Source organism: Podarcis bocagei (genome assembly GCF_964188305.1).
Source record: "Podarcis bocagei genome assembly, chromosome: 1".
NCBI lineage: Eukaryota > Metazoa > Chordata > Lepidosauria > Squamata > Lacertidae > Podarcis > Podarcis bocagei.
In genome coordinates this window covers 80,000,867-80,027,555 of record NC_138125.1, presented here as the reverse complement: position 1 = coordinate 80,027,555, position 26,689 = coordinate 80,000,867, and the positions used below count along the sequence as shown (strand labels likewise).

At 42.1% G+C, this 26,689-nt stretch overlaps 2 protein-coding genes across 15 annotated transcripts in view; one reads left to right on the top strand and one right to left on the bottom strand.

Annotated features, from left to right (window-relative positions):
• DEAF1 (DEAF1 transcription factor) overlaps positions 1 to 10,701 on the bottom strand; it is a gene marked incomplete at its 5' end in the record, with an annotated part of 32,310 nt that extends 21,609 nt beyond the window's left edge. For 6 of the 8 annotated variants that reach the window (XR_014010295.1, XM_081202918.1, XM_081202913.1 and 3 more), the window contains 8 exons: positions 1,357 to 1,485; positions 2,189 to 2,315; positions 3,839 to 3,904; positions 5,092 to 5,231; positions 5,875 to 6,018; positions 8,365 to 8,494; positions 9,198 to 9,295; positions 10,428 to 10,701. Coding sequence is in view for 7 of the 8 variants with exons in the window: in XM_081202918.1 (XP_081059044.1) it covers positions 1,357 to 1,485; positions 2,189 to 2,315; positions 3,839 to 3,904; positions 5,092 to 5,231; positions 5,875 to 6,018; positions 8,365 to 8,494; positions 9,198 to 9,295; positions 10,428 to 10,701 (1,108 nt within the window). The remainder of the gene's footprint in view (positions 1 to 1,356; positions 1,486 to 2,188; positions 2,316 to 3,838; positions 3,905 to 5,091; positions 5,232 to 5,874; positions 6,019 to 8,364; positions 8,495 to 9,197; positions 9,296 to 10,427) is intronic. The other 2 variants (XM_081202915.1, XM_081202916.1) reach the window with 1 other exon arrangement.
• A 590-nt stretch (positions 10,702 to 11,291) lies between these two features.
• TMEM80 (transmembrane protein 80) lies at positions 11,292 to 22,795 on the top strand. 7 transcript variants are annotated; one of them, XM_081203332.1, is made up of 6 exons: positions 11,316 to 11,419; positions 14,178 to 14,194; positions 18,222 to 18,315; positions 18,408 to 18,500; positions 20,396 to 20,619; positions 21,755 to 22,795. In XM_081203332.1, exons 1-5 carry the CDS (start codon positions 11,401 to 11,403, stop codon positions 20,599 to 20,601), a joined length of 429 nt encoding a protein of 142 aa, XP_081059458.1. In that variant the 5' UTR covers positions 11,316 to 11,400; the 3' UTR covers positions 20,602 to 20,619; positions 21,755 to 22,795. The 7 variants fall into 7 exon arrangements, with proteins under 7 accessions (XP_081059464.1, XP_081059458.1, XP_081059459.1 ...); XM_081203333.1 differs by lacking the exon at positions 18,222 to 18,315 and adding an exon at positions 15,480 to 17,106 and having other exon boundaries at positions 11,346 to 11,419; positions 14,178 to 14,340; XM_081203337.1 differs by lacking the exons at positions 11,316 to 11,419; positions 18,222 to 18,315 and adding exons at positions 11,640 to 11,705; positions 15,480 to 17,106 and having other exon boundaries at positions 14,178 to 14,340.
• Positions 22,796 to 26,689: the final 3,894 nt, after the last annotated feature.

Genomic DNA, 26,689 nt, shown 5'->3' with positions numbered 1-26,689 from the left:
CTCATAACAGCAATCAACCAGTAACGAACTGAATTGTTTCTCTTGTAAGACAAGCAAGACTGAAAATATGTATTTAATAGTTTAGCATAAAGTTTCAGCTTCAGTACGGAGGATTAAAACTGGAATTCAGAATGTGGACAATCAAAAATTCAGATAAGTAAGTTCCTTATTCTAAATAAATACCAAAATTCTAGCATCTGCTGTTTTTCCTTTAAAAAAAAATAGTAGTAATGCTTATCCAAAATGACTTACTAAGGATTTGCAGGCATCCTTGTGCAAACAACCAGAATTTTATCCCTTTAACTGACCTGTCAGTCTAAAATTTGATCAGAAATGCTTACAGATTCCCTAATTTTTTTAAAAAATTATCAAATCTAAATCCATTTTTCAACCACTTCTGAGACATTGACATTTCATGGGGAGTATATTTTATTAAGTTTACTTACCCTTACAGCATAGAACCTTTTCAATAAAGGTCACTGGTCTCAAGCCAATACTCATTCATATGGAGAAATATTTCAACTCATTAAAATTGCTGTTATCTGCTCTCTGTATTCGTATACCCAATTTCACAAGTACATGCAGTCTCAGGCTTGTATGTGGCTCAGTATAGGCCAGGACGGCTTGCATGTCGGAAAAAAGGCCTGTGTGAATTGGGCGTAATGTTTATTATGATATTGCTAAAGGCTGCAATCATAAACACAATTGCCTGGAAGTAAATCCCATTGAAATCAATAGGGCTTACTTCTGAATATACTCCCCTAGGATTCCACTGTTCAACTGTAATCCTATACACATTTACAAGAGATTAAGTCTCACTAAACTCAGTTTAGGATTTATTTTAAGTAGACATCCATAGGATTGCAGTGTAAAGTCATTTGAGTTGCTGTCTTCCAATTTTCTTAGACATTGGCCAGGTTTGTCTAAACTAGTTCGTCCTAAACTATGGTTTACTCATGAACATACCTCTACTCCTGCTTTGTGGATCCCCCCATGTGGCTCAAACAAGCCACAGCATAGTGTTTCATGTCATTCAAACCCATGCCATGGTTTCTTTGAAACAAGCAAACCACAAATAGCAAACAGTATAGCACAAATTAACCAAGAGCAACCCTTAGTTTATTTCTGAGCTTATCCCTTGCAGTTTGTTTGAAACAAACCATGGTCAGGTTCAAATGACACAACAAACTATACTTTGGCTTGTTTGAGTTGTGCAGGATAAACTGTGGCTTATCATGGTGGCTGAAGCAGCTTGCTGGATCCCTAAATCTGAAATGTTAGCCTTAGGCATCTACAATTCCACACAAGTATCCCAATCACATGTGCATACATGTGTGAATTACTTATTTTACTTACCAGACGTACCAGTAAAAACATCACCTTGGGATGGGCTTTCTGATATAATAGCTGTGGCCTCAACGCTTGATGTACGGTCAAAGGTCAGAGTGCCGGAGGTAGTGATTTGTCCTGAAGGAGTCACAGTGACTAAAAAAAGTGTAGAAATGTTTTCCAGAAATTAGTGAAATGCTAATACCAATCAGCTAGAGGTCTCTTCATTTCTGCTTCCAAGTTGCAGAAACCAGCCCACTAACTCAGGGGTGACTGTGGCCCTCCAGATATCTGTAGACAACTCTAATCATCCTCGATTACTGGCTGGAGCTGATGGGAGTTGGGAATCCAGCAACATTTGGAGAGCACAGCTCTGCCACTCTTGCACTACCTCATGGTCAAACTTCCATTACATTTCAGAAAAAAACTGACACAGCCCTCCTCTGACACCACTGACAGAAGAAACAATCCAGAAGAAGTAGGATAAAGGCCTCCCAATTGCACTGATCAAAGAGACAGAGTCACTGGAAGGGAAACCTCAGATTTGGCCTACCAGCTGGAGAATATAAAAACTTAATCTAAATAGTCAAATTTTAGATAATATATTATGCTAGTACTTCCTTGATGTGTTTGCCATTGCAATGCATACCAGACCATCTGCTGGTTGCTGAAGGAAAAATCTTCAGCATTGCTTGCTTTTCTGAATAAAAGTGAGAAAGCAGAAAGGAGGATGGACATTTCATATGGATAACATTTATAAAGTTATTTTAACATTACAACATGCAAAGGATGTATATACATACGAATATGAATGATTGTGATTCATTTGATAAGGCTGTTTATGCCAAGAATGACTTACAAGTAGTAGCAGCAGTTCCAGGAAGCAGAGTGATGTTTTTTGGGGAATCCTTCTTCACTGGAGTTGTGGGCAATTCGTTTTCTTTTTTCCGTCTTTTATAGGGCACAAAGAGTCTCACAGGACCACTCTGGTAACAAGCAGAAAACACCAGTGCTCAGAGCTTCTCTGCCACGGCCATGGCTGTTTCTGTCAAACTGTCTTGCTCTGTGTCTTAAGCAACTGATTTGGGGTATCATGCAAGGGCAGCATATTGTTTTTATTCAGGGTGGGTTTCACCCAATGTCAGTGGAAGTCCCAAACAAGGACTTCTGCTTGTGCAATGAGGTTTCCCCCTTGCACCTCCTGAAATTGGTCCTGGAAGGGTTGGGAGAATCCCCAAAACAGCACATGGTGGGAGGAGATGGGGGTCATTCTGTTTGACAAGCTGAAATGTTTGCACAGATGTAACGCTTGTCATAGTGGGATGTTGCATCCCACCTCTAATTATTTAATTTAGCATTACAGTATTGTATTTGCGCTACCAGAGTGAGGAATGAGAAGCTTGTGGGTGGTGGTGTTTGACCTCAGTGCCAAATTTACTTTACAATGTGGAAAGTAGGGTTTGTTTGTTTGTTTGTTTGTTTGTTTTAAAAAAGGAACATTTCCTTAGCCAGAAAGTCCACCTTTCTGCTGGATCTAAGAGGATCTAAGAGGGGGTGAAAGGAAAACATGTTTTAAGGAGCAGACCCCAGTCCTGTCCGAGACCACTGCCACCTCCCTCCCTCCCTCCTACCAATGGTGAAATCACTGCTGAGCAAGGCACCTCTATTCCTTTAGCACCATCATCACTAGCAGGTCAGAGTGCTCCTGAAGCAGAAAAGAGACCCCAATCTTTTTTTAAAAAAATCCTGAGCCTTTCCTAGGAAACCCTGGAGCAGATGAGAGCGTTCCTTCCCATTTCCAGAGCACTCCAACCTATTAGCGACAGTAGTACAAAGGGAAACAAGATGGCTGATTTCACCACCACAGTGGATTTCCACCTTGACATTGTAAAATTGGATCTGGAGGCTAGTAGGCCGTGAGAAATAGCCTGGCAGGCTTGATCTGGCCCATAGGCTCACCACCCCTGCTCTGGACAGTCCTAGGGAGAGGACCCTACAGTTGTCACAGTGTCACACAAGACTCAGAGAGCAGGCCTTTTTCTGTTGCTGCCTCTACACTCATCCCATCTCAAGTGATCTTTAGAAAACATAGTAAAAATGTTCTTACTGAGGTGTGCATTTGAACAGGTTGCTTACAGATTATAATTGCAGTAGTTTAATTTACTCTTAATGAAGGCCACTTGACAGATTAATTTATTAGAAAACACTAGAGCTTATATATGTATAAATAGAATGTGTATTTTTAAATAAGTAAGTTGACAGATAAATTATCCTCAATAATATTTCTTCCATCAGAAAGTCAGATACTGCAACCGTAACAAAGTCTCAGTGAAGAGCTGTCATATGAAAAGACCACCTTTCCTTTCTGCCTTCCCCTAAGCGAAGCACACCTCAATCCATCAAGTTTACAGTTATTCCTGTCTGGAGATGCTCCTAACCTAAACTTACGGCACTACAGTGTACCATTAGAGAGTCCCGCCAGTTTCTGCAACAGCAGCTGCACACTCACCAGACTCATGTCATCACAACAGGCAGCACAAGTGCATGAGGCAGCATGAGGATTTAATATCCCATCCTAAATTGGGGAAAGTAAAGAACAGTATCAGGGGAAAATATACCTGGAGACCCATCCTATGCTCTACTGTACAAAGCAAAAGATCAAGTTCAGGGTTCCCAGCACCTTCTTGAAGTTACTCCTAGAGTAATTTTTAATGACTGATGTTTTAATGTATATTTAATCTTTTGTTGGAAACCGCCCAGAGTGGCTGGGGAAACCCAGCCAGCTGGGCAGGGTATAAATAAATAAATAATTATTATTATTAATAATAATAAATACTGTATTACTACTACAGTACTGATGCCGCCCTGTTCACACACAGCAAGCAGCAAGTCCCACTGCATTTAGTGGGGCTTACTTGTGAATTAACATTTTCTTTTTCTATTTTTATTTAAAAGCGGCTTAATATTTCAAAAATCTCTAAGCAGTACATATCATTAAAACAAAAGGACAACTGAAAATGCCTGTTTCCGGGTCACCACCCTATGATATTCTGCAGGGTGTGGTGGCATGAGCAGAATTTCCCCAGATTATCTAAGTCAGTCTCAATTAGTTAATTACTGAAGACCCCCTATTTTTTAAAAGCCACACTTGGTTTTTGAACCCCCTACTTTTGAAAATTCTAAAAAGTCGATGCACTAGCATAGCTAGGGGGTGTCATGGAATACTACTCGATATTGATCCAGAGCAGATTCCAATGTATAGTTAGCAAAGAAAAATGTAAACATGTTTCAGGTGATCACCGTGCGATATTGGTGGTGCCTTTAAACTGGCTGCCCTGCTCTCCTTTGCGCAAGGAATAATATATTGCTGCATATTGCCTGGTCAAAATCATTATCGCGGTGTGATGACAAAACTGATTTTGGCCAATATATTGAAAAATCACAGCGCTGTAACAGACCATAAAATGTGTGATATTACCATGCAAAAAAAAAAAAAAAATTGGGGGAGAGGCAAGGGCTGGTGTCACAGACCCCCGTGGACCCCCAGGTCCCCCCTAACTGGAAACCACTGATCTAAGTGATCTTACAGGTCTATAAACGTGCAGGTGGTCCTTCAGGAGTCAAGTTGCAACTCTTCTGAGACTAGAATTGGGATTTCCACTGTGGCCAGTTTCTCTGTGCCTGGATGAGGGGGAGGGAGGAATGACCTTCTGATTTTGTAGGAAATAAATAAAAGAAAGAATGAAAGAGAGTCCACCGTACATGAATAAGACACTGAAGCGGCCTTCCTGCATAGCGGATGCTTCTCTTCCAGTCCTTGCTGCTGGCTCTTCCAGCCATGGCTTCAAATTCAGTGGGGCTGTACCAAGTGTCCCCTTGTTTAATGCAATGTCCTCGACCACCTTGAAGAGGGCAAAACAACAAGCTTAGCTCCTGCTTAAGAACTGCTTTGTGCAGAGATGGCCCAGCTGAGATTGGAAACAGCCTTTCTCTGCTATGTGTAGATCTTGCAAGGGCCTAGAGCAGGCACTTGGCCTAACTTCATGAGCAAGGGAGAAGAGGGGAGTCTGGAAATTCCGCTCATGCAGTGTCCCTGTACAGCTGTACCTTGGTTTTTTAACATCTTGGTACGCGTACGTTTTGGCTCCTGAACGCCGCAAACCTGGAAGTGAGTGTTCTGGTTTGCAAACATTTTTTGGAAGCCGAACATCCGACACGGCTTCCGACTGAGTGCAGGAAGCTCCTGCAGCCAATCGGAAGCCACGCCTTGGTTTTCGAAAGTCGAACTGATTTCTGGAACGGCTTATGTTCAAGAACCAATGTACAACTGTACTTTGCACTGATAGAGGACATTTAAAACAGGTTTTATCAGAGAAGAGGGAAGGGATGAGTCCCTGTTCTTCACAAAACAAGGTTCTGGCCTGCCACAACCACAGGAACTTGAGGCTGGGCCACATTGCTCACTGTTGACTCTCAGGGTTTAAGAAGGAGCACAGAAGATTTATAATCACCCTCATTTCAGAAAGAGAGGAAGAGACACCTTACCCGAGCCAAGTCGGTTTTTGTACAGGATCCCACTGATATTTCTGCACCGCACGGGCAACTCATTGTCATACACTGAAGGATCCCAGTTGTATTTTGTTCCTGATTTTTCTTGCCCAGACGTTAAAGGAGTAGGAGACTGAGGCCCTTTGGATTAATGGAAAGAAAACCAAGTCACACACAGCACATTCAGGTTCTAACTTCTGCCTTTCCCACAGGAAGGCAAATGCCACTAGAATATCCTGGATTCTCAAAGTGACTTCTGACCAATAGAACAAAATATACTGCTTTTCCGCAAAGGCACCCAGAGCAGATTGCAATTTTTCCAGTACCAGAACAAATAAATGATACAAAATGTAAAGAGGACTCTGTGGTGTGGAGGAGACAGTCCAACTGGAGCAGCCCCTGCCGCCCCCACTCTTGTTGGGAACTAGTTCCTTTAACAAAAGAAGAGGAAACAAATATTAAATCAAATATTTCTGTATATCAAACAGCATATCAGTTTGAAATACACAAATCATGTGGAAAGGGGCAAAGGTCATTGTTGCTTTCCATTCAACCATAGCAGCATGGAGAGGAGACACACAATACGTTTCTTCCACATGGTTCTCCCAGTTCAGCCATTACTAGTGCAACATGGGATGCAAGCATGCAGCAGTGCCAATCACATTGTTGTCATAGCATATGAACTGGCCCTGATTTACTGATTTCATAACACTGCATCAGATGAAAGAGAAGTTTTTGTTTTTAAAAAGGCAGGGCACAGTAAAATCATTTGGGTGTTCCAAGTAGCTATTGCACCACCACCTGGAGAACAATAAGACAGCAGGCCAAGAACAGCTTTGAACTACAAATGGGATATTGAAGCTGAATTGTTTCCTTTCATGTCATTACTCAAGGCAACCTGCAGTCGTTTAGATAGCCCTGCTGGGTTTTCAAAAGAAAAAAGGATTGACATACAGAAACAAAGAGACAGAATTTATCAGTTATGTCAATACTTTTTCTTCAATGTTCAAAATTATAGTTTTACTCACAGTATGCAAGCTCAAGTCCTTCCCCGAGCCTGCAAAGCCTACGATTTCAATATTTACTGAAACTGTCATTTACCAAAAACATGCTAGACCTGAATAATTGGATCAAAGCCAACATAATCCCATTTACTTGGACTAACAGCCTGATTGTAACACATTATACAGAACTCCAACTGAGCTGTGGTTTCTGTAAACATAATACTCGCAACAATAACTTCTGAGTAATATTTCATTTTACTTATTGTTATCCATTGTTTTGTATTAATACATATACAGCAGAAAAGAACAACAAAATACAGTAAGTAAGTTAACAGTTGTAAGTATAAATGTTTATACATAAAAGCACACACAGAGAGATTGAAGAACACATGTACAGACAAATCTTGGTGATTCATGTAGATTTAGCTTGTATAATGATTGCAGAAGCATGTAAAATGGAAAAGATGGCTGGATAAGATTTGGAAGCTATCTGGCTAAGAAATGGGTAAGTTTTTGAAGAAGAAATTTTTGGATTTAATAGTAGTGAATAAAATAATACAATACAAACAATTAAGGGATGAAAGAATCAACTCTATTGAGACATTTCAGAAAAACTGGACTCCTTTTGCACTTTATTGGAATCAACACTAGACAAAGGAAACAGTTGTGATGGACATGGATACATGATATGAAATTTATTCATGTTGCTATAATTGTAATCATTGTAATAAAAAAGTAAACACCACACACTGATGCACATTTATATTAATACTAAGTTGAACAAGACATGTGGGAAAGCTCAGTCGGTAGAGCATGAGACTCTTAATCTCAGGTCATGGGTTTGAGCCCCACTTTGGGCAAAAGATTCCTGCACTATAGGGGCTGGACTAGATGATCCTTGTGGCCCCTTCCCACTCTACAATTCTATGTCTTCCCATAGATCATGAGGGAACCTTCTGTTCCTGGAAAGGATTCCAGTTCAACAGAGGTGGAAGGGGCAGGTGATTTTAACCAATACCCTCTCCAGCCCCAACATTCCAGAAGGTTTCCCAACCTACAAAGAAGATTTCCAAGTATAGAGATGGTTGCAGGAGCAAGGAGGAATCTGTAGAAATCACCTCTCTTGCCCTTTTCCCCAAAGGGAGAATCAGATGAGTGGAAATCTACTCATAGGAAGTGTGGGTCCAAGTCATTATACTTATTTCGCCAAAATTCAATAAATATTTGTCATCCTGTTGCAAACTCCTCTTTGCCTTCCATCTCTCAGTTTAGAAATTTCCCTTAGCTACTTGAACTAACTCAAAGTGCTTTCACCTGTCATTTCCGATATAAAAGTGAACAGTCAGAAAATATACCAACAAAACATCAAGAGGTGATAAACCAAACGTTATGAGTTAACTGTCACAATAACCTTATCATTGCAAGGCATGAAACTAAACTTGAGGAGTGACACTTTAAAAAGTTTTGCAAGGCCACATAATACCTGATGTTAGAGATGCTGACGACCCCTTTAAGCCTGCAGTCTCTACGATGCTGCCATCTGTGTGGACCACAATCAGAGTGGCTTTCTCAGTGTTCAAGCTGTCTCCAATTTGAAGAGCTGTCCTTCCAGACTGCAGAAGAAAGAGCTTTAGCTGATACAACTTGAAAGGGTTGTTATTCTTTTATATTAGTTTGTCTATAGATTTCTAAGTTAGTATGGAAATATCTAAGGTAGATTTGCATATTTGCAGGGGAGAGGAGAAATCCACATCTCCCTTCCTCAGCTGTTGAATAGACACAGTTCTCAGAGTTTTCCTGTGCCAGTATGGATTGGATTGGGGCCAAGAAGTAAATAAAACTAACTACAAGCCGAACATAAGGCATACAACATTGAGAGAGGTCTCCGTCCCAAGGATCTTACAGTCTAAACTTTAGATCCTGCCTGTGCAAATCATGAACTACTTAAACAGTATTACATTATTGAGTTTTGTACAAGTGATATAAAAGGGGGCATTGTAGAGTCAATGGCTACATCAGGACAACTCTATACATTTTCAAGTGATTGGCTACTCACTGATTCATGTTGAATCTACACTTGTTGGCAAACCTAGGTTTTCCTCTGTGTAATGTGTAAGATTGCCCATAATGGAATTAAAAGGAAGAGTACACAATAATGTATTTATCCCACAAGCCCTGGGTAAAAGCAACATCTGTGCAGTTGGATTGATGAATTGTCATAGCGACATACACACACAGCTTTTATGTTACTTATCACACACAAAATATTAAATATGAAGGAATAAATACTGGAGAATGAATCAACCCTGACCTTACCAGAACATGTCCTGAAATAGATGCTGCATTCGCTACTGAAGTAGTGAATACGTTGTCTGCAGAGGCACCCACGTTGGCTACAGTTACTGTAGTCACTTCTGTAAAATATGGCCAAAATAATGTTTAATTTTCTGCTACAGCCTCCCATGGACCAGATAAATTCCATGCAGTAAAACATGCAATTGCAAATGTTTTTCTTATCCAACTATCTAGGTGTAAGGTACCCCATGATCTCTCTCCCTCTGAGGTGTGCATTTCAATGCAAACAGTTTTGGCTCAGTGAGCACAGCTAATTAGTAATAAGCCACCAATATAGTGACTGCACTTAAATGTAAAGTGGTGAGATGCGGTGGGAAACATTTCCCTTTTACAGTGCAGTCCTATGTGTGTGTGTCTACTCAGAAATAAAGTTCATCAAATTCCAAGATTTAGTCCCAGTGTATGACTGAGGTCAATGTATGCATGTATTTACAGAACTTTCCACTTCACTTGCTTTTTCAAATGTTTAATTTTTAAATGAGTGACGCTTTATTGTATGCTACTTTGATATTTTATGCATTTCAGACATCCAGCCATATTTCCTGAGACAAACTAAAAAATGAAACTTATAAATGCACACAAAGTTATATTGCTTTGTTTAGGGTTGTCACATCTAATCACTACAAAGCAGGGCTCTATGTCTTTCTTCAGTTGGCTGACAGGCGGAAATTAAACAGGCACAGCTCTCCCTTGGGAACTATAGAGGAACCCTACATCTGCTAGATTTCTGCTTGTCAAGCTGCTGTCAAAGCAGGCCTGGGAAACCTGTGGCCCTTCGGACGTTGATTCCAGCTCCCATTATCACCAAACAGCAGGGCCAACAAGACTCCCTACCACGGTATTAAAGGTCCAGTAGCCCTATGATTCAGGGAGCAGTAGAAATGAAACACTGCAGCCATGACAGCGACGACTCCTCCACTATACTATGTCTCAGAGCTGATTCACATATGCATGTGTACACGTGATTTCTATACACTTGACTAACAGCGGCTGAGGAACGTGCGAAGTACTTCCACAGAGCAGAGTGGTGTCTGATGCAATACGAGGATTCAAAACGTGATGTTACAAAAAGCAGGCGGGGGTCCATTAACACTCCTTGAAGCGCACGAGCGCGAACCAGCTAAGCGTCAGGGACGAAGCTGAACGGACTGGCTGCCTGGGCGCCTGGGCGCATGCGCCGGGTGCGCTGACCTGCGAAGGCAGCCGCGGTGGCCTCGTCGCTGCTCGGCAGGGACTCGGCTCCCATCTCGATGTGTTCCGCATCCGCCGCCATTACGGTCACGGCCGTCACCTCCTCTTCCTCTGGTGGCTCCGCCCCCGAGCCACTCGCCTCCACACGCTGCTGGTGCTCCGACCCGTCTGCGGCCGCCGCAGCTGCTGCCGCCGCAGCAACTGCAGCGGCGGCAGCTACCGCCGCGGCCTCAGCCAAGCCCAGTTGCTTCGCGGCCGAGTCCGAGTCCTCCATCCGAAGAGGCCTTTAGCCGGGGGTGTTGGGGAGGGGGCGCGGGGGGTGACCGAAGCGAGGTGAGCCGAGGCCGTCCGATTGAGATTTCGTCTCCGATCTCACCCGAGCGCCCCTTTGACGGCTCCCGAGTGACGAAACGAACTGCCCAAGGCCCTCTCCGATCTTGCCCGAGTACTCTCCCGAGTGCTGCCGATGGCAACCCTGGCTGAGGCCTCCGGAGCGCCGCTTCGGTCTCACCCGAAAAATCCCGAACAGTTCCCGATCTAAGCCGACCTCTTCCGATCAGCCTAATTCCCAATTGAAGAGATCTAGAACGAGGCCGAAAGCTTGCGAAGCCGCCCGAACTGGTCCAGGTTCGTCTCGGCTTCTCAAAAGCGGCGACCGACGGCGATTGCCGAAGAGACCCGAGTCTTTCCGGCTATAACCGAATCGAAGGGCGTAAGCGGGAAGCGAGCGGGAAAGGCCGAACAGGGATTTCTGAATCCCGCCCCTCACAATCCCAAGCGACCGGAGCTGTCCGATTCAGCCCGAACGCCTGCGCTCCGAAATCTGTTGTGCAATCCCGCCCGCGTGAAAAGCAACGAACAGCAGTATGCGGAGGTTCACGAGGCCCCGAGTGGGGCTGCGCAAGGACTATCGGGATATTGGAGGAACTGAGGCGGGGCGGAGAGCGAGCGGGAGGCGGGGGGGAGCGAAAAAATGGCGGCCGTCAGGCGAGGTGAGCTCAGTGCCGCTAAGGCGCCGCTGTTAACGCCAGGGCGAGTGAGGGGAGGCAGGCCCGGTTCCCGTAATCATGCGCGCGGCTCCAGAGCCTGGTGACGAGGCCGCCGGTTGCTCACTGGGCTGCGTTGGCCTTGCCTGGTAAATAGGTTTCTATGGCAACAGAGAAGCAAAAATGCGCGTTCTTGCTCGGAGTGGCGTTTTATTCCTCAGTAAATGAGGTTCAGATTGCAACCCCGCAGTCCGTTCTTAAGTACGTCCACGCAGGAATTTCTCTGCGTTTTGTAAGTGTTGGTGATTGGGGCTTAGGTGTCTAGTTCTCATTGAGGCGGCAAGTCTCTTAAGCAGAGCGCTATCGCCTTTGACGGGGGCGGAGTGTCAGCCTGATTGAATGCTTCTCCACCATGGGCACCCTCCAACATAACATTATTTTACATAGGAAACTAGATATCAGGGTGAAAGGTTGTGTTTCAGCTTAGCCTTTTCCCCTGACATTTCTTTTCTACATGGTGGGGGTTTTCGGTATCGAGAAGTAATTTATTTAATTGCAAAAGCCTCCTCCTGCAGCCAGAATTAAATCCGGTATAGTCCAGGAGTAGTGAGCCTTGGGGTCAAATGCAGCCCTCCTGTCCTGCAGCTAGGCTTGGGCACCCAGCCCACACCCCTTATAGAGGCACTGCTCTGCTCTCTCCTCTGGCGGTGGTGTTTTTTTTTTGGTGTTTTTTTTGCTGCTTCCCTGGAATGTGGCCTTGAACTGTGGCTGCCTGGATCGAAAGGTGTGTGTGTTTGTGTGTACACATGCACACCCCTGGCTTTTGTGTGTCTGGAATGCACCCTGTACAAAAGTGAGAGTCCTAGCTGTTGCTCCGCCCGTTTTCACCTCCTGCCCTGCCCATCATTGGTGTCCTATGAGAGAATGCAGCCCTCAAGCTGAAAAAGGTTCCCCACCCCTAGCAGGTTTGCCACCTCAAGTAACAACAGAGGCAAAATCTCATTACATTAAATGGATTCTTTTCTCCCTAGTAATTGTGATCAGGCCTGCAGCTTTTTGAATGACTTACTGTGAGCTTTTATAAGTGATGAAGTAGACTGTTGCCTATGGTGCTCCAGGTTCCCCACCCTTGCACTATTTAAGCACTCAAGCACTCACCATCCTTAGCTGTTGGCCATGTTGGTTGGAGTTGGGGAAGGCTGATGCATAGATTACTGGACATACCTGGGACCTTGGTCCAAATATGGGTGACTTTGAGCCCACTGCTGCCTGTCATAATAACCTAATTCTCAGGTTATTGTAAGGACAAAAGGGGTGGGCTAGAGGATATGTACCCTGAGCACAGGGGAGAAAAAGTGGGATGAATATGTACCCTCCCCCCCCAAAAAAATGAATTGTATTTGTGGGAAATGACCCTCAACTTACTGGATGGGATGCCACATTTGCCGCTTCAGAGCAGTCAAGAGTGGGCACACATTAATGGCTGTGGGTCGAATCCAGCAAAGCCACTGCATGAGCAGAACAACATCTCCCTCTCCTACAACTGAACACTCCCCCATATGTGCTCTGGAGGGCCGGTGGGAGGGAACCCTGAGCAAATCTGGGAATGGTGTGGATGGAGGGGGTGCTCTGCTGCATGTGTGGAAGTTTCTCTTACATTACTTTGTTTGTTACAACCCTTATTACTATTAGACCTTTATTTTTGCAGTTTAATATGGCTGCTTCACTATATTAGGTGCTTGAGGGTTCACAAAAATAATTTGGCCAATAACACAGGCATTGTGATTCTTACTGGGAGTGTTTCTGTGACCATGTACTTTAAATACATGGGTGTGTGTGTGTGATAGTTATGGGTTGGAGGGCTGCAGGTGACATTAGTAATGTAATGAATAATATACACTCTCATGTGGGACAGTTCACAGAGATATGTATTACTTTTTAAAGTGGCATTCATCAGACTGTAGATGTTGGATTAGATGGAGAGGGTATCCATACCTATCAGTTGCTTAAACATAGTGTACCAGAAGCTATCTTACATTAAATATAATTTCAGGCTACACCTCCATCTTACAGTCATGCCCACATCTTATGAATTGTTTTCACTATAAAGTGTAACTTCAACTACATCTAAAGGTTAATTTTGTTTCAACCTGATTTAAAGACTGACTTAGGCTCCTGTTGAAATAATTCTCAGACTTAGAAACCATAGCATGCTTAATTCACTAGAGGGGGATAGAGACCTGCTTTGTGTAACTAGGTTATACATCAAGCATTTTATGTAAGCCTAATAATGTATGACAGTGATGAATGACTGAATTCTTTATGTCCTTCCTAGCTTTGTTACTTCTTGCTTTAAAACGTAACATTCTGATCAGTTTTAGGCTTTGGTTCTATAACCTCTGTGCATGTTTGTGCAGAAATAAGTTCTGTTGTGTTCATTACCGCTTACTTCAGTAGTGTGTTTAAGACTGTAGCCCTAAACTGAAAAATATGCCCAAGATGACTTAAGTGGTTTGTAAATTGCAGCATTATCCTTGCAGGGAGTAGGGGTGGTATGAAATAGATTTTTCAGCATTGTGTTTACAGCTTTGAGGTGAGCTGTTCGTGTTCTAACTGGCTACTGTCATAGTTTAAATTGTTTTCTCAGTAGCTCTGAAAAAAAGTCATTTCTGCTGTACAACATGTATTCAGCCATTCTTAGGTTTTTAATCTTTGGTCCAAAAATTATAGACTCTGTTAATTATTATTTTTGTCTTATGTACAGGAAGAGCAACATCTGTTGTATCCTTTCTCATTTATTCAGATGATGAAATAAGTTTGCTTCTTTCTATCTGTGATTTTCAAATGTGTTATGTGAATGCTTCTTTGGGGTTCCTCAATGAGGACTATGGACAGTCAAGCATGTTGCAGAATATAATGCAATGCAGGTATTCAGTAGCAAACAAATTGACATGGGGAATACTACTTGAAGACATCTGAAAGCAGCCATGTTTAGGGAAGTTTTTAATGTTTGATGTTTTATCGTATTTTTAATAATCTATTGGGAGCTGCACAGAGTGGCTGGGGAAACCCAACCAGATGGACGGTGTGTGTGTGTGTGTGTGTGTGTGTGTGTGTGTATATATATATATATATATATATATATATATATATATATATGTGTGTGTGTGTGTGTGTGTGTGTGTGTATTGCTGAAGGTGGCAAGTTTTAAAACTACTGTTACGTTTCATTATACTCCAATAAGTTTTAGTTTGTAAATTCATAGTGAAATTTGAGATATGCAAAAGCAGTATATGTTGTCACTGATTATAAGTACTGTACTAGAACTTGATTAATCTATAGTCTGGGAAACTAAGAAATGAAATGATCAGAGTGGTCTCCATAAAATAGAGTTGTATGCATTGGTCTTACTCAGCTGATGATAAGGGTTATATCAGCAGAATGGATCAGGAAGCAACTTTCTTTGATTTCTCCTTTCACTGCAGTCATCCCTCCCACCATGTCCACCCAAATCTGCTCTGGAGGGTCCCCCAACACTCCAGACACATGGGTAATACAGTTTGTATTACAAGTTCCCCAAAAAGCATTCCAGACAGTCTTCAAATATTTCTGCTGCTACAATTCCTTCATTTTCATTCTCAATACTTCAGTCTGGAGAATGTGAATACTCAGTTCTGTTTCAGTAGAACTGACATCCACTCCACAAGCTGGAATGTAGCTATTACCTGTAGGTCTTTTATAGTGCAGTCCTATGCATGCCTACTCAGAAATAAGTCTCATTCAGGTCAGTGGGACTTAACTAAATGGGCATGGCTCCTTCAGATTCATTCTTTCAAATAAATATTTGACTGTGTATGAGTGTGCAGGGTGCCTACAGGCATTGTTTCCAAGAGCAAGTACCTCGCTTTCAGGAATTCATGTGTTCCAGCAAGACTGGTGTATTTGCTTTTTTCTGTAAAAATAGAAAGGGACCGTCAAAACAATGTAGAGAAAACACACTTCAGCTGTTTAAGCATTGCTCTGTTTTGGAAGGTTGACTCCTTATGTGCTGCTGTTGGATTTATAGAACTGAAGAAAACTGACAGAAATCAACAATTGATTGTGCACTTTGTTTGTGCACTTCAGGTGTCCTTCAGGAATTTATAAGATAAGTAAAGGAAGAAGAGGTAAAATCAGTCATGGTTAAGTGGGCGAAGGACTTCGGTCACAATATACAAATGGTGGAATGGGGAAATTTATGGAGTAGGGATTTGAAATTCACAGCCTGCTTCACTATAAAAGAAAACTTTATGAAGATGCTATACAGGTCATACCCCCCAGCAAACTGTCCAAAATGTACAGAACCAGCTCAATTTTATGCTGGAGGTGTAGAGAGTTAGAGGGAACGATGTACCTCATAGGGTGAGGTTGCAAAAAAATAAAGAGCTTTTGGGAACTTATATAAAATGAATTTTTTTAACAAACTGTTCAAAATAATGTTTAATAAAAAACCGGAAGCCTTTCTTTTAGGCATAATGACATCAGACATCCCAAGAGAGAAAGGAAGGATCTTTTTGCATGTAACAACAGCAGTGAGGATGCTGATTGCCAAGGGGTAGAAAGGAGATAAAATTACATCAAAAGAGGAGTGGAAAGTAAAACTGTTTGAATATATGGAACTAGCATATATGACGGAAAAGATCAGAGATCGATCAACCCAAAGGTTTGAAAGGGAATGGGAGATTTCAGACAATATTTAAAAGAACAGTGTCCCCATATAAAAACTTTAGAATGCTTTGAATAACTGTCGGAATTGAATAAGGTATAAAGAACACAAACAAGTTTTAATAAAGTTTAAGCTTATTGAATAAATAGAGGCAAGTAATTAAGGAAACAAAGAACCCATATCAAGGAAGTCGGAAGTTGAAAGCTAGAATATTTTTGTGCATTCGCGATGTATTGTTCTATTTCTTTTTGTTTATAAGAGATGTATTGTCTTTCTTTTGTTCTGTTTTCTTTTTCTTTTCTTTTTCTAAGCTTTCTTTGTGTGTATGTGTTGATTTTAAACCAATAAAGATTGAATTTTTTTAAAAGGGGATTTATAAGATAACCATGATGTTATCAACTTATTCCACTTTATACTGGGTTATTCCCTACCTCTTAGTGTGCAATTAGCTGAGATTTTCTTAGCATGATAGTGTGAGTTGCATTTCCCACTTAAAACCTTGCTTATAGATGGCCCCTGAACCTGGGCTCAGCATGGTTTATACATTTGGATGGAGAAATGGAACCCAAAGTGCACACGTGGTTCTCTATGACATGAATGGAATGGCAAAACCTTCCACATGTGAATCATTTACTCTCCATTATCAGCCCCCTCTGCTAGAATGCAGCTCAGCTCACAGTTTGGGTTAAGCAAAATACCATAGAAATCTTTGGAAGGTACAACACAAACTCTTACGTCAGGAGTTCCTAAATCAGTCTGTGAACCACCACAAGCTTCATTCAGGTGCTCCATGGCATGTCAGTGGATTTTGCAGTTGGAGATGGTGCATCCATCAGATTGAATATGCCTGTTGATTTTTAATTGCATTTTTATTGCTTATTATATTTCTTATATTGCATTTCATTGTATTACAATTTGAATTCTATGGATTTACAATTGTTAGAAGAAGCAGAAAAATCATTAAACCATTATCATTTCTTCATAGGAGGTATGGCAGAAACCTTAGTTTATCCTGATGTAGATTGCTATTAAATTCTGTGGCACATTTCAGTCTATAAAATGCAAAGCAATTTATTTTTCCTCACACCAACTCCTTGAGGAAGGTTAGGATGTGGCAGAACAATGTGTTGAAGGCCACCAGGTGAGCTTAGTGATTCAGTGGGGAGCTTCCAAACCCAGTCCTAATGTGCTTCAGGGTTACAGATCTGATGAGCCAGCTGTCATGAGCACTGCCATCTCAAGTTTTTCTGATCTCGATCAGTAGACATTGCAAGTTTAATGGGTGGTATTTAAACTCAGTTTTTCTGGATATAGATCCACTGAAATTAACAAACCTAACTTTTAGTCATGTTCATTTCAGTGAGTCCACTCTGATTAAACCTTAGCTGAATACTAGTCAATAAAATTCAAGTAGGTGGTTCTTCTTACAACTAGAATGGTGCTTATAATATTTAGTGTGTTGGAATCTTAAGATGTAGGATGGAATTAGAATAGGAATTTGACTGAGCCAGGATTGAAAAGTCCTGGGTATTCCCAGTCCATGGCCAGTAATTTTATTTTCTAAGACTTTTGAGGACTGAAATACCAGTGTACATTATTTTGAAAGTGCAAATAACCCAGCAAAGACTTCTGTCAGTTGAAAATTCATACTCCAAATCATACAAGATTTTCATAAAGCCACTGCAGGAATAGTCTTCCTCTTAATGGACTGTGAAAGTTAAATTGCCTTTGATCTTATTCTCAGCCTTCATAAAATCCCTGTAAAACAAATCCCGTGGCTTGAACAAATAGTTTTATACAGATACCCTTCCAAGAACTTTTTTTAACTTTAACAAGACCTTCTGTATCAACAGTTTTCACAATAAATGTTTCATCTAAAGTGTACATTGCCATACCTTGAGAGAGCCCATAGCTCTATAGCAGCCCACATGCTTTGTATGCAGGAGGTCCTTGGTCAACCTCTAGTTAACAGCATCTCAACTAGCAGGGCTGAGAAACCCCTCTCTATCTAATACCTTGGAGTGTTGCTGTCTGAAGTGGGGGACAGGGGACGGGACATGATTTGATTGTTTTAAAACCAATTTCCTTGACAGAAACTGCCAGCTGTCATCTGTTCCCTTACAGATTCTTTTCTATTTAAATGTAGTTTATTATATATTTTATTTTTTAGCAACCCTGATGATGATTATTTATAAAAGTAAGTTAATTCAAATACACAGTTAAAATAGCTGTATTGTGGACCTCTTGTTACTTGTCTTTTTTCATTATTTATACTTTGCTCATTGGCAGGTCAGGTTTTCACGTATCCAGATGATTTCTTAGCTCTTGATCTCATATTGCTGTTCATTATGGCAGTTCTTGAAGCAATCAGGCTATACTTTGGTAAGTTGGATAGCAGCATGCACATTAGAATCATTGTTAAATATTAATCCTTTGGTAAGGATACATGTCGAAACATGCTGATTCATGACACCTAACCAATTATTTTACAACACATTTAAATACTTTTAATGTTAAACATTAAAATGGCTGACTGACCTACATGGGTAAAAGTGCAAATGAGACTTTGCTAAATACTAGTTAAATAAGGGATATATTTGTCAAGGTTACACTCCATTCAAATACATGTTTGCCTGGATGTAAGTGCTAAAGTAAGAGTCTGTCAGTTGCATCCTAAAAGAGGGCAATTTTACTAAACCATAAAAATCAGGAGCAGAGGCTGTACTCAGGGGCATAGGAAGGGGGGGGGAGTGGATCACCCCAGGTGCCCTCACTGAGGGGGATGACATTCAGCCTGCCTGCGACTCCCAAGCTTACCCTGAGCTATCGGGATGGGGGGAGCTGCACCGCTTTGCCAGTGGCATTCCCCCCTCCCCCTTCGTTTTGACAGCTTGGGGGAGGTTTGGGAGTCGCGGGTGGGCAGCGCGCTGTTTGCTTGCAACTGGCGGCTCACTCCACCCCCGTCTGCAGGGTGCGCGCCCCGCTCTGGGCAACCGAGTGGCTATCCTCTGCGCCACCCCCCCCTTGGGATTGCGCCTGCCCTGGGCAGCGCGGGCATATGCTCCACCACTGGCTGTGCTGTGCCATCACTGTGCTAGCAGTGGCACCACTGCCACTTGCTAGGACAGAGAGATTGAGTCTGTATCAGTTTAGTGGCAGAAGCACCAAATTGACTTTCACCAGTGTGCCCACACAGCCCTGCCCATGTCCCTGCCCTGCCCTGCCCTTCTTGGTAAGTAGATGGAATGCTTCTGATAGGAGGGGGCAACAGCCCCACTGCACTAGGTGCCCATGGTAAAATGAGAGTATTGCTGGGTTCTGTGGATCATGGTGGTTGAAAAGGGGAAGATACAATGAAAAGGAAGGCTCTGCTTCTCAGCTACATCATGGCTATATCAGCACAAAAGCAGTGTAAAATGGAATAGCACTGGTACAGTGGTACCCCGCAAGACGAATGCCTCGCAAGACGGAAAACCCGCAAGACGAAAGGGTTTTCTGTTTTGGAGGCGCTTCGCAAGACGAATTTCCCTATGGGCTTGCATCGCAAGATGGGAACACCTGCCCCAGCCGCCGGGCTTCGTAGCGCTGCTGCGAAGCCGGGCGGGGGGGGGACACCTGCCCCAGCCGCCGGGCTTCATAGCGCTGCTGCGAAGCCGGGCGGGGGGGCGGGAACACCTTCTGAAGGCGGGCGGGGGGCGAAAGTCTTTGTCCCCCCTGCCTGCCTTCCCAAGGGCTTTTAAATCGCCCCGGACAGCGGAGAAGTCCTCCGCTGTCCCGGGGCGATTTTAAAATGCCGCCCGCCAGCATTTTAAGATCGCCCGGACAGCGGAGAAGTCCTCCGCTGTCCCAGGGTTTTTTAAAATGCTGGGGGTGGGAAGAAAAGCCCTTGTCCCCCCCCCCAGCCTTCAGAAGAGGTCGGGGGACAGACTGTCCCCGGACCTGGTCTGAAGGCGGTTTCCCTAGGAACGCATTAATTGATTTTCAATGCATTCCTATGTGAAACCGTGCATCGCAAGACGAAAAAACCGCAAGACGAAGAGACTTGCGGAACGAATTAATTTCGTCTTGCGAGGCACCACTGTATTTCTATTATAAACTCCAGTATACACTGTGTTAGCCTCTGAAGGCTCTCCTGGCCCAAGAATCATCATACCTATCATACTAGGTGGGTGCAGCTAGTAAAAGGCCATTATAGTCGCTTTGAATTTGGATTTTTGTGAGCTATCACATTCATCATTTGTCAATTGTGCTTGTGTATTTTTTTAAAACTTCACTAGGTACCAAAGGGAATCTAACAGAAGAAGAATATCCATTGGGTATCAGTCTTGTGATCACTGCTGGCAGCATAATCCTATCCATCTACTTTCTGGTGTGGCAAACATATGTCCTGCGAGCAGATGTCATCATTAATGTTGTACTGCTTGTCACATGTGGACTTGAAGCAATCCTGCAAGTCATAGCCATTGCTGCATTTGTCAGCTAACTCATGTTGCTATCTGTGGTAAACCTATATTCTGTATTTTCTTTTTAAATAAGCAATACAGATTTTTAATTGATCCTTGTAAAAGTACATGGGCTTGATGTTCTCGAGTATAAACACTATAATAACTGTTCTTACTACACTGCAAAGTTCCATGAGGCCATCATGAACTAACATGTAACACATTCTGCAGGGTTATTCTTAGCATAACTTATATAGTGGTGGTCTCTGTTTGAATTGAAGTTTGGAGTTAAATGTTAATACTCAAATCAAGGCTGATCCACATTTTTGGTGGCAGACAAGCTTGCTGTTTGTCCTTTGCCTGACTTTGGTGAGCACCTCATTGTTTCAAGGAAAACATGCTTCTACAAATGTAGAAATTCATGCTGTGGACAGATCTCAGGGATCACCCACAGTTCCCCACTGTGTGTATACCATAGGATTAGAGGCATTGACCTCTCGTTCCTTGGCAGATACACGGTAAGTAGGTAGCAATAAAGTGCTTCATAAAGCTTGAATCATCTCTCAAATATTAGCCAGACCCTTGTGATTAATTTTTGCAACTCTTTGAGTTGATTACTCATTTCAGTGGTCTTAACAGTGGAATCAGTGAAACTAAATCACATGTTACTGTACTGTATCAGACCATGCATAAGCATTTATAGTGAAAATTTCAAAAGAATGTAGCAATCTTTTAAAAGTTGCTTGGAAACTGGTATCTTAGCTGTACATTATCATAAGCCTAATTCCCAGTTAAAGTTAGAATTACGGGTTTCTAAGAATAGTTTTCAAAATATTTTAAAGATACATTTTATTAATGAAAGAGCAATATCCAGTGTTGCATGAGCAGATCCCCCTTTCTCCTTTCCCATGCAGCCCTCATCCCTCCCCAGCTGCTCTGGAGGGTCACCGTAACCTTTCAGGGCAGCTTTGGGTATGTGCAGGAGGAGACATCCTTATTTCACAAATGGTGCCTGTTCCACTGGTGGACAAACATTGTTGGATATTGCCTAATGTATTCTGCAAAACAGATTTAGTTGAGTACAGGTCATGCCTTGCTATGTATACTGTAGGCTACTTAATTTTACTCTTGAATTTGGATGATTTTGATAAGTATATCCACGTGACATTGCTGTGGTCTTATTTTTGCTTTCAGGTATCTAACAGATGTGTGATATGAGAAAAATAATTTTAAGACCAAATCCAGTGACTTCAAGACAAATTCAATTCATATGCACTTTGGAAAGGTGAATTCCATGTTGAACTTCTGGGTACTACAGTATTTTATGCCTTGGGTTCTAATTAGTCCCCTCTGCAAATGGAAGGGCTCCTTCCGTATGTGGAAGACAGCATTTTATTTTATTTTTTAAAACCAATTTTCCCTTCCCCCTACACTGCCTCTCTTGATACACTGAAATGTCCCCTGACCCTCCTGAGTGGACACTCAAGGGGCTGCAGTTGGGGAGGGGAGACTGATGAAAGTGCTGCCCTCCCTTCTACTAGCAGGAACATTCTGTTAGCAGAACTCGGCATGCGGGAACTTGCCATCAGAACCTCATTTACAATCTAAGCCAATATATTTTTCTTTAGTATAGCACTTTTATGTATAATGTCCAATGTGGGTTTTCCTTCACCTAGATTTATGTTTTGTGGTGTATCTTAGAACTGTGTTTTTCTACAAGAAAGCCTTAAGAAGTGTATTGAAAGATTATCATATTTTTAAATTTGTATTTATGGACAGTATATATTTCTATTTTTCTATCACTAAGAATAAACAGACTTCAAGTCATTCACATTTAACAGATACTAATTGAGCTGATGGGTATGCCTATTGTGGTTCAGTTACGTTCCTCACAGTGGGAAGTGTAGAAACACTCCTTACACACAGTGTGAAGTATGATGTGAACCAGTTTTGTATTCTCATTTTGTTTTTTTCTGTTGTGAACCACCCTGGGTGGTATACAATTAATAATAATAATAATAATAATAATAATAATAATAATACAAAGTGTAAAAATCTTGAAGAGAAGAGGGTAACTCTGGTGGGCAGATATGCTGAATCTGAAATAACATCATATATCATGTTTCAGGTTCACTCCTGAAGCTTTGATTTTATTTCTTTATTAAATAAAATCCATATACTATTTGATGGTTAAAAACAAATAAAAACCTAGGACCTTAGAGCAGTTTACAAAAACCTTCTAGTCCCTGGAGTTCTTTCAAATATGTTTGCAGATTGCTGCATAAGAGAATTGGCGCTTTGACAGGGCTGTCTGTCCAGAAAGTAGTGAGATTTGAGATAACAAACATGTTGATGTCAGGATTTTGTAAGCATTATTATTGAGCACATCTTGCATACAGCACCACATACAAAGAGTTCTTTTGAATTACCTTTTATATTCCAACGCAGCAGAACAGGATTATCTAGTTTATCAGAATGAATTCAGTTTCTCAGCCAAAAGCCTGTAAATGGTAGTGATGGTTGACTCCTTCCAACTCTCTATGTACTGAGAATTGGGTGGGTGGGAATGTGTGGGAAGTCAAAGTTGACATGGTGCTCCCCCACCCTTGAGTCACCACTCATAGTTTGTGGTTAATAAACTGATGCATAGTGATGCACATTTATTTGCATATCTTTGGTGATCCCCTTCACACCTACTTTGTACATACTAAAGGTAAAGGGACCCCTGACAGTTAAGTCCAGTCACAAAGGACTCTGGGGTTGCAGCGCTCACCTTGCTTTACAGGCTGAGGGAGCTGGCCTTTGTCCGCTCTGCAGACATTTTTTTCTGGGTCATGTGGCCAGCATGACTAAGCCGCTTCTGGCGCAACGGAACACTGGAATCAGAGCAGCGCACGGAAACTCCCTTTACCTTCCCTCCAGAGCGGTACCTATTAATCTACTTGCACTTTTTTGGGGGGCGTGCTTTCAAACTGCTAGGTTGGCAGGAGCTGGGACCGAGCAACGGGAGCTCACCCCGTTGCAGGGATTCAAACCACTGACCTTTTGATCAGCAAGCCCAAGGCTCAGTGGTTTAGACCACAGTGCCACCTGCTGTGTTAGTTAGTTAGTTAGTTAGTTAGTTAGTTAGTTAGTTGTATATACTATCTCATGCAAAAGGGAGATCCTTAGCATCAGTTATTCACAACCTTATCCTACAGCATAGCATGTTTACTTGAAAATATTTACTATTAAGTTAAATTGGTATTTCACATGAATGTCATAGGATTGCAATATTACAAGATCCCATGACCACCCAGGACACAAAATAATGTTTCAGTTTTGCATTTTCCTTCTCAGTGGTGAAATAACATTGGCAATAGCTCACTGGTCACCATATTCTAAATGGAATAAAAAAACCCCACACACATTGGGTTGTATCCATTTGTGTCCCTCTGTGGCACTGATAGAAGGCTTTTTGATCCAGTGGAGGCTTCTATGAGTAGAAGAGGTGGGCCATTTTTGTGAATTCCTCCTTCTTGCGATTTCTTCCCTCTGAGGAAAGGTTGCAGCATCTGTGACTTTTTAGTTTAGTGAAAAGGAGAGTAAGCAGTGACATGATAGAAGTTTATAAAATTATCAATGGCATGGATAAAGTGGATAGGGAAAAGTTTTTCTCCTTCACGTAATACTAAGACTTGTGGACATCCAATTAAGCTGAATGTTGGAAAATTCAGGACCTAGTTAAACCATGAAGCTCTTACAGGATGAAGTGATGGATACCAATTTAGCTGACTTTAAAAGATTAGACAAATTCATGAAGGAGATGGGTATTGATGGCCAATAGGCATGATGGCTGTGCTCTGCCTCCACTGTTGGAGGCAGTAATGTTTATGAAAACCACAGGAATTTTTGCAGGCTTCTCACAGGCATCTGGTTGGCCAACGTGAGAACATGATGCTGGACTTGGTGGCTCATTGGCCTGATCCAGCAGGCTCTTCTGTTCATATGTTTTCTTGCAGCCTGCTCGCATGTCACCTCCCATGCTGTTCCAAAGGGTCCCCCAGTCCTCTGAAGCAGATCTGAGGGAAGACAGCTGGATACAACCCATTGTTTTGAAGTCAATGGGTCTACACCCATAGTTAGGATTCCAGTTTAATGTTAATCATATATATTTCAGTGGGTTTAGACTGCCTTTATATGTTCTGTTTCTCCCATGTGTCTACACAGCCACGTCATAAACACACATAGAGGAAGCCCCTATATGTTGATGTGAGATTGCCCATAATAATTTTAACTGATCTGCAGAGTTAACTAGTTCACTGCCTGAATCTTTTTCTCTGCTACTCCTGACCTGCTGGAGGTATTTGTTAGTGTTCATGAGACCATTTTTGTGAGCATGAGCATAAATTGTCATGGTAAAGTCGCAAACAACAATTGCTAAACATGCTGGGCTCTTGGGAGTGTATAATTAAAAGGCCAAACCCTTCTGGAAACAGGATGAGCAAGTTTTAATGAAAAATACAATAAAAATGAAATGAGCACATTTCCCCCCAGAAGTTGAGATCATTATTTGGGTGGTGGTTATGTCTCAAATAAAAAGCACTTGTTCTGTACACAACTTGAGGTAGCTGTCATCAGCTTGATCTAAAATTCTGATAGCACATTCATCTCCTGGGATTTAATGCCCTCAGATATTTTGAAGAGATAAGGCTACATTGTTTCAGACTGTTTCTTTGCTTGTAAGACCAACAGAAATAAAAGGAAATGAAACACAAATAAAGTGCATTCCACAAGAAGTCAGCATTTTTTTTGGCTTTAACACAAAACACGATTAGTGTCCTTAAGGAACGACTTTGTGTTTGCTTCTTGGTAACAAGCTGTGTGTTAGCACTGTGAAGTCTTTACTTGCAGAAAATAAGAGAAGCACATCACACTTTCCTACTTGGATTTCACTTCTACATTCACAAGCTGTATGTACATAACATTCACAATGAAACGTGGAAAACTTAGCACTTTTGCCATGTGTGCTAACCATAGTCAGGATACTACACAGTCTGATTCACTATGTTACACTCTTTAGTAACAATTTGTTTTAAGTGTAAAGAAATGTGTATTACCCTGTAATCTGCTTCTAAGGCAAACTGGCATGTGCCTACAGCAGAATAATTTCTGTGCTTTCTAGATTTCTTGTTCATTGGTAGTTTTGTCTTGGCTTCTGCTGGCTATTAATTGCCATATTTTTGCCTAAATCTGTCAAACGACTATATTCAGTGCTAGCTTTGTGCTTTGAGTCCCACATTTTTATAGTGCCCAAAATGAAAAAAGTATTTCCTTTTTTTCTGTTTTCAGTCTAGCCACTATACACTTTGAGGGTAGCCCAAATCATGATGTACAAAAGTGCACAGAGGTGCCCCAAACGGAAGTAGCTGGTAATTAGGCTAAGTGGTCCAGTAGTCCAATTCTGCATAAAGGCAGCATATTTTCTTGTTCAGAAGTTGGGACAAAAATCTCACCACCCAACTATTGTGAGTGTTGCATTGTGCAGGACTCCACTGGCAAATTGCTGAGCAGGGAAAATGCTCTTAATTTTATGCACGTTGAAGTTAATTTCCTAGAACTTGATGGGACTTACTTCCGAGGAAGCACGCGCTAGTTTGAGCTGGGACTTCTGTTTGGGCACGCAGTATATTGCTTCAAACCCTGGGTCCATTTCAAGACCCCGGAAGCCAAGGGAATTGTTTCCACCCGTTTCAAACTGAAGAACAGAAATGTACTTTATCTACCCCAGCCCCTCCCTTTTCCTGGTTTCCCTCTCCCTCCCTTGCAAGCCAGAGAGACAACCTATCACTTCCACGTTATCGATAGAACAAAACAACTGAGCTCTATGCTGTGCTCGTTGGCATTTGAGTCAGCGGCTGCGGGGGGGGGGGGGGATATATTCCGAGTCCCAAGTCCATCCATCTTGCTAAAATTGGGTAATCCGTGAAACTCTCTCCCTCTGCATTTTGTTTCTCCGAGTTGGAGAGATGCGTGTGGCCACACCCTCCAACTCGCGACAGATTTTCCACCCTTGCGCTGCCAGGACAGGCCGAGCCCGGCTTATTCTGGCTGGATAAACATCTCGCCAGACAGAGCGAGCCTGCCAGG

Excerpts from the sequence above, each read along its gene's own strand:
- TMEM80 (XM_081203332.1), top strand. Across the intron at positions 18,316-18,407 it reads GATGATGATTATTTATAAAA|GTCAGGTTTTCACGTATCCA; the intron begins GTAAGTTAATTC and ends GCTCATTGGCAG. Across the intron at positions 18,501-20,395 it reads AGCAATCAGGCTATACTTTG|GTACCAAAGGGAATCTAACA; the intron begins GTAAGTTGGATA and ends AAACTTCACTAG.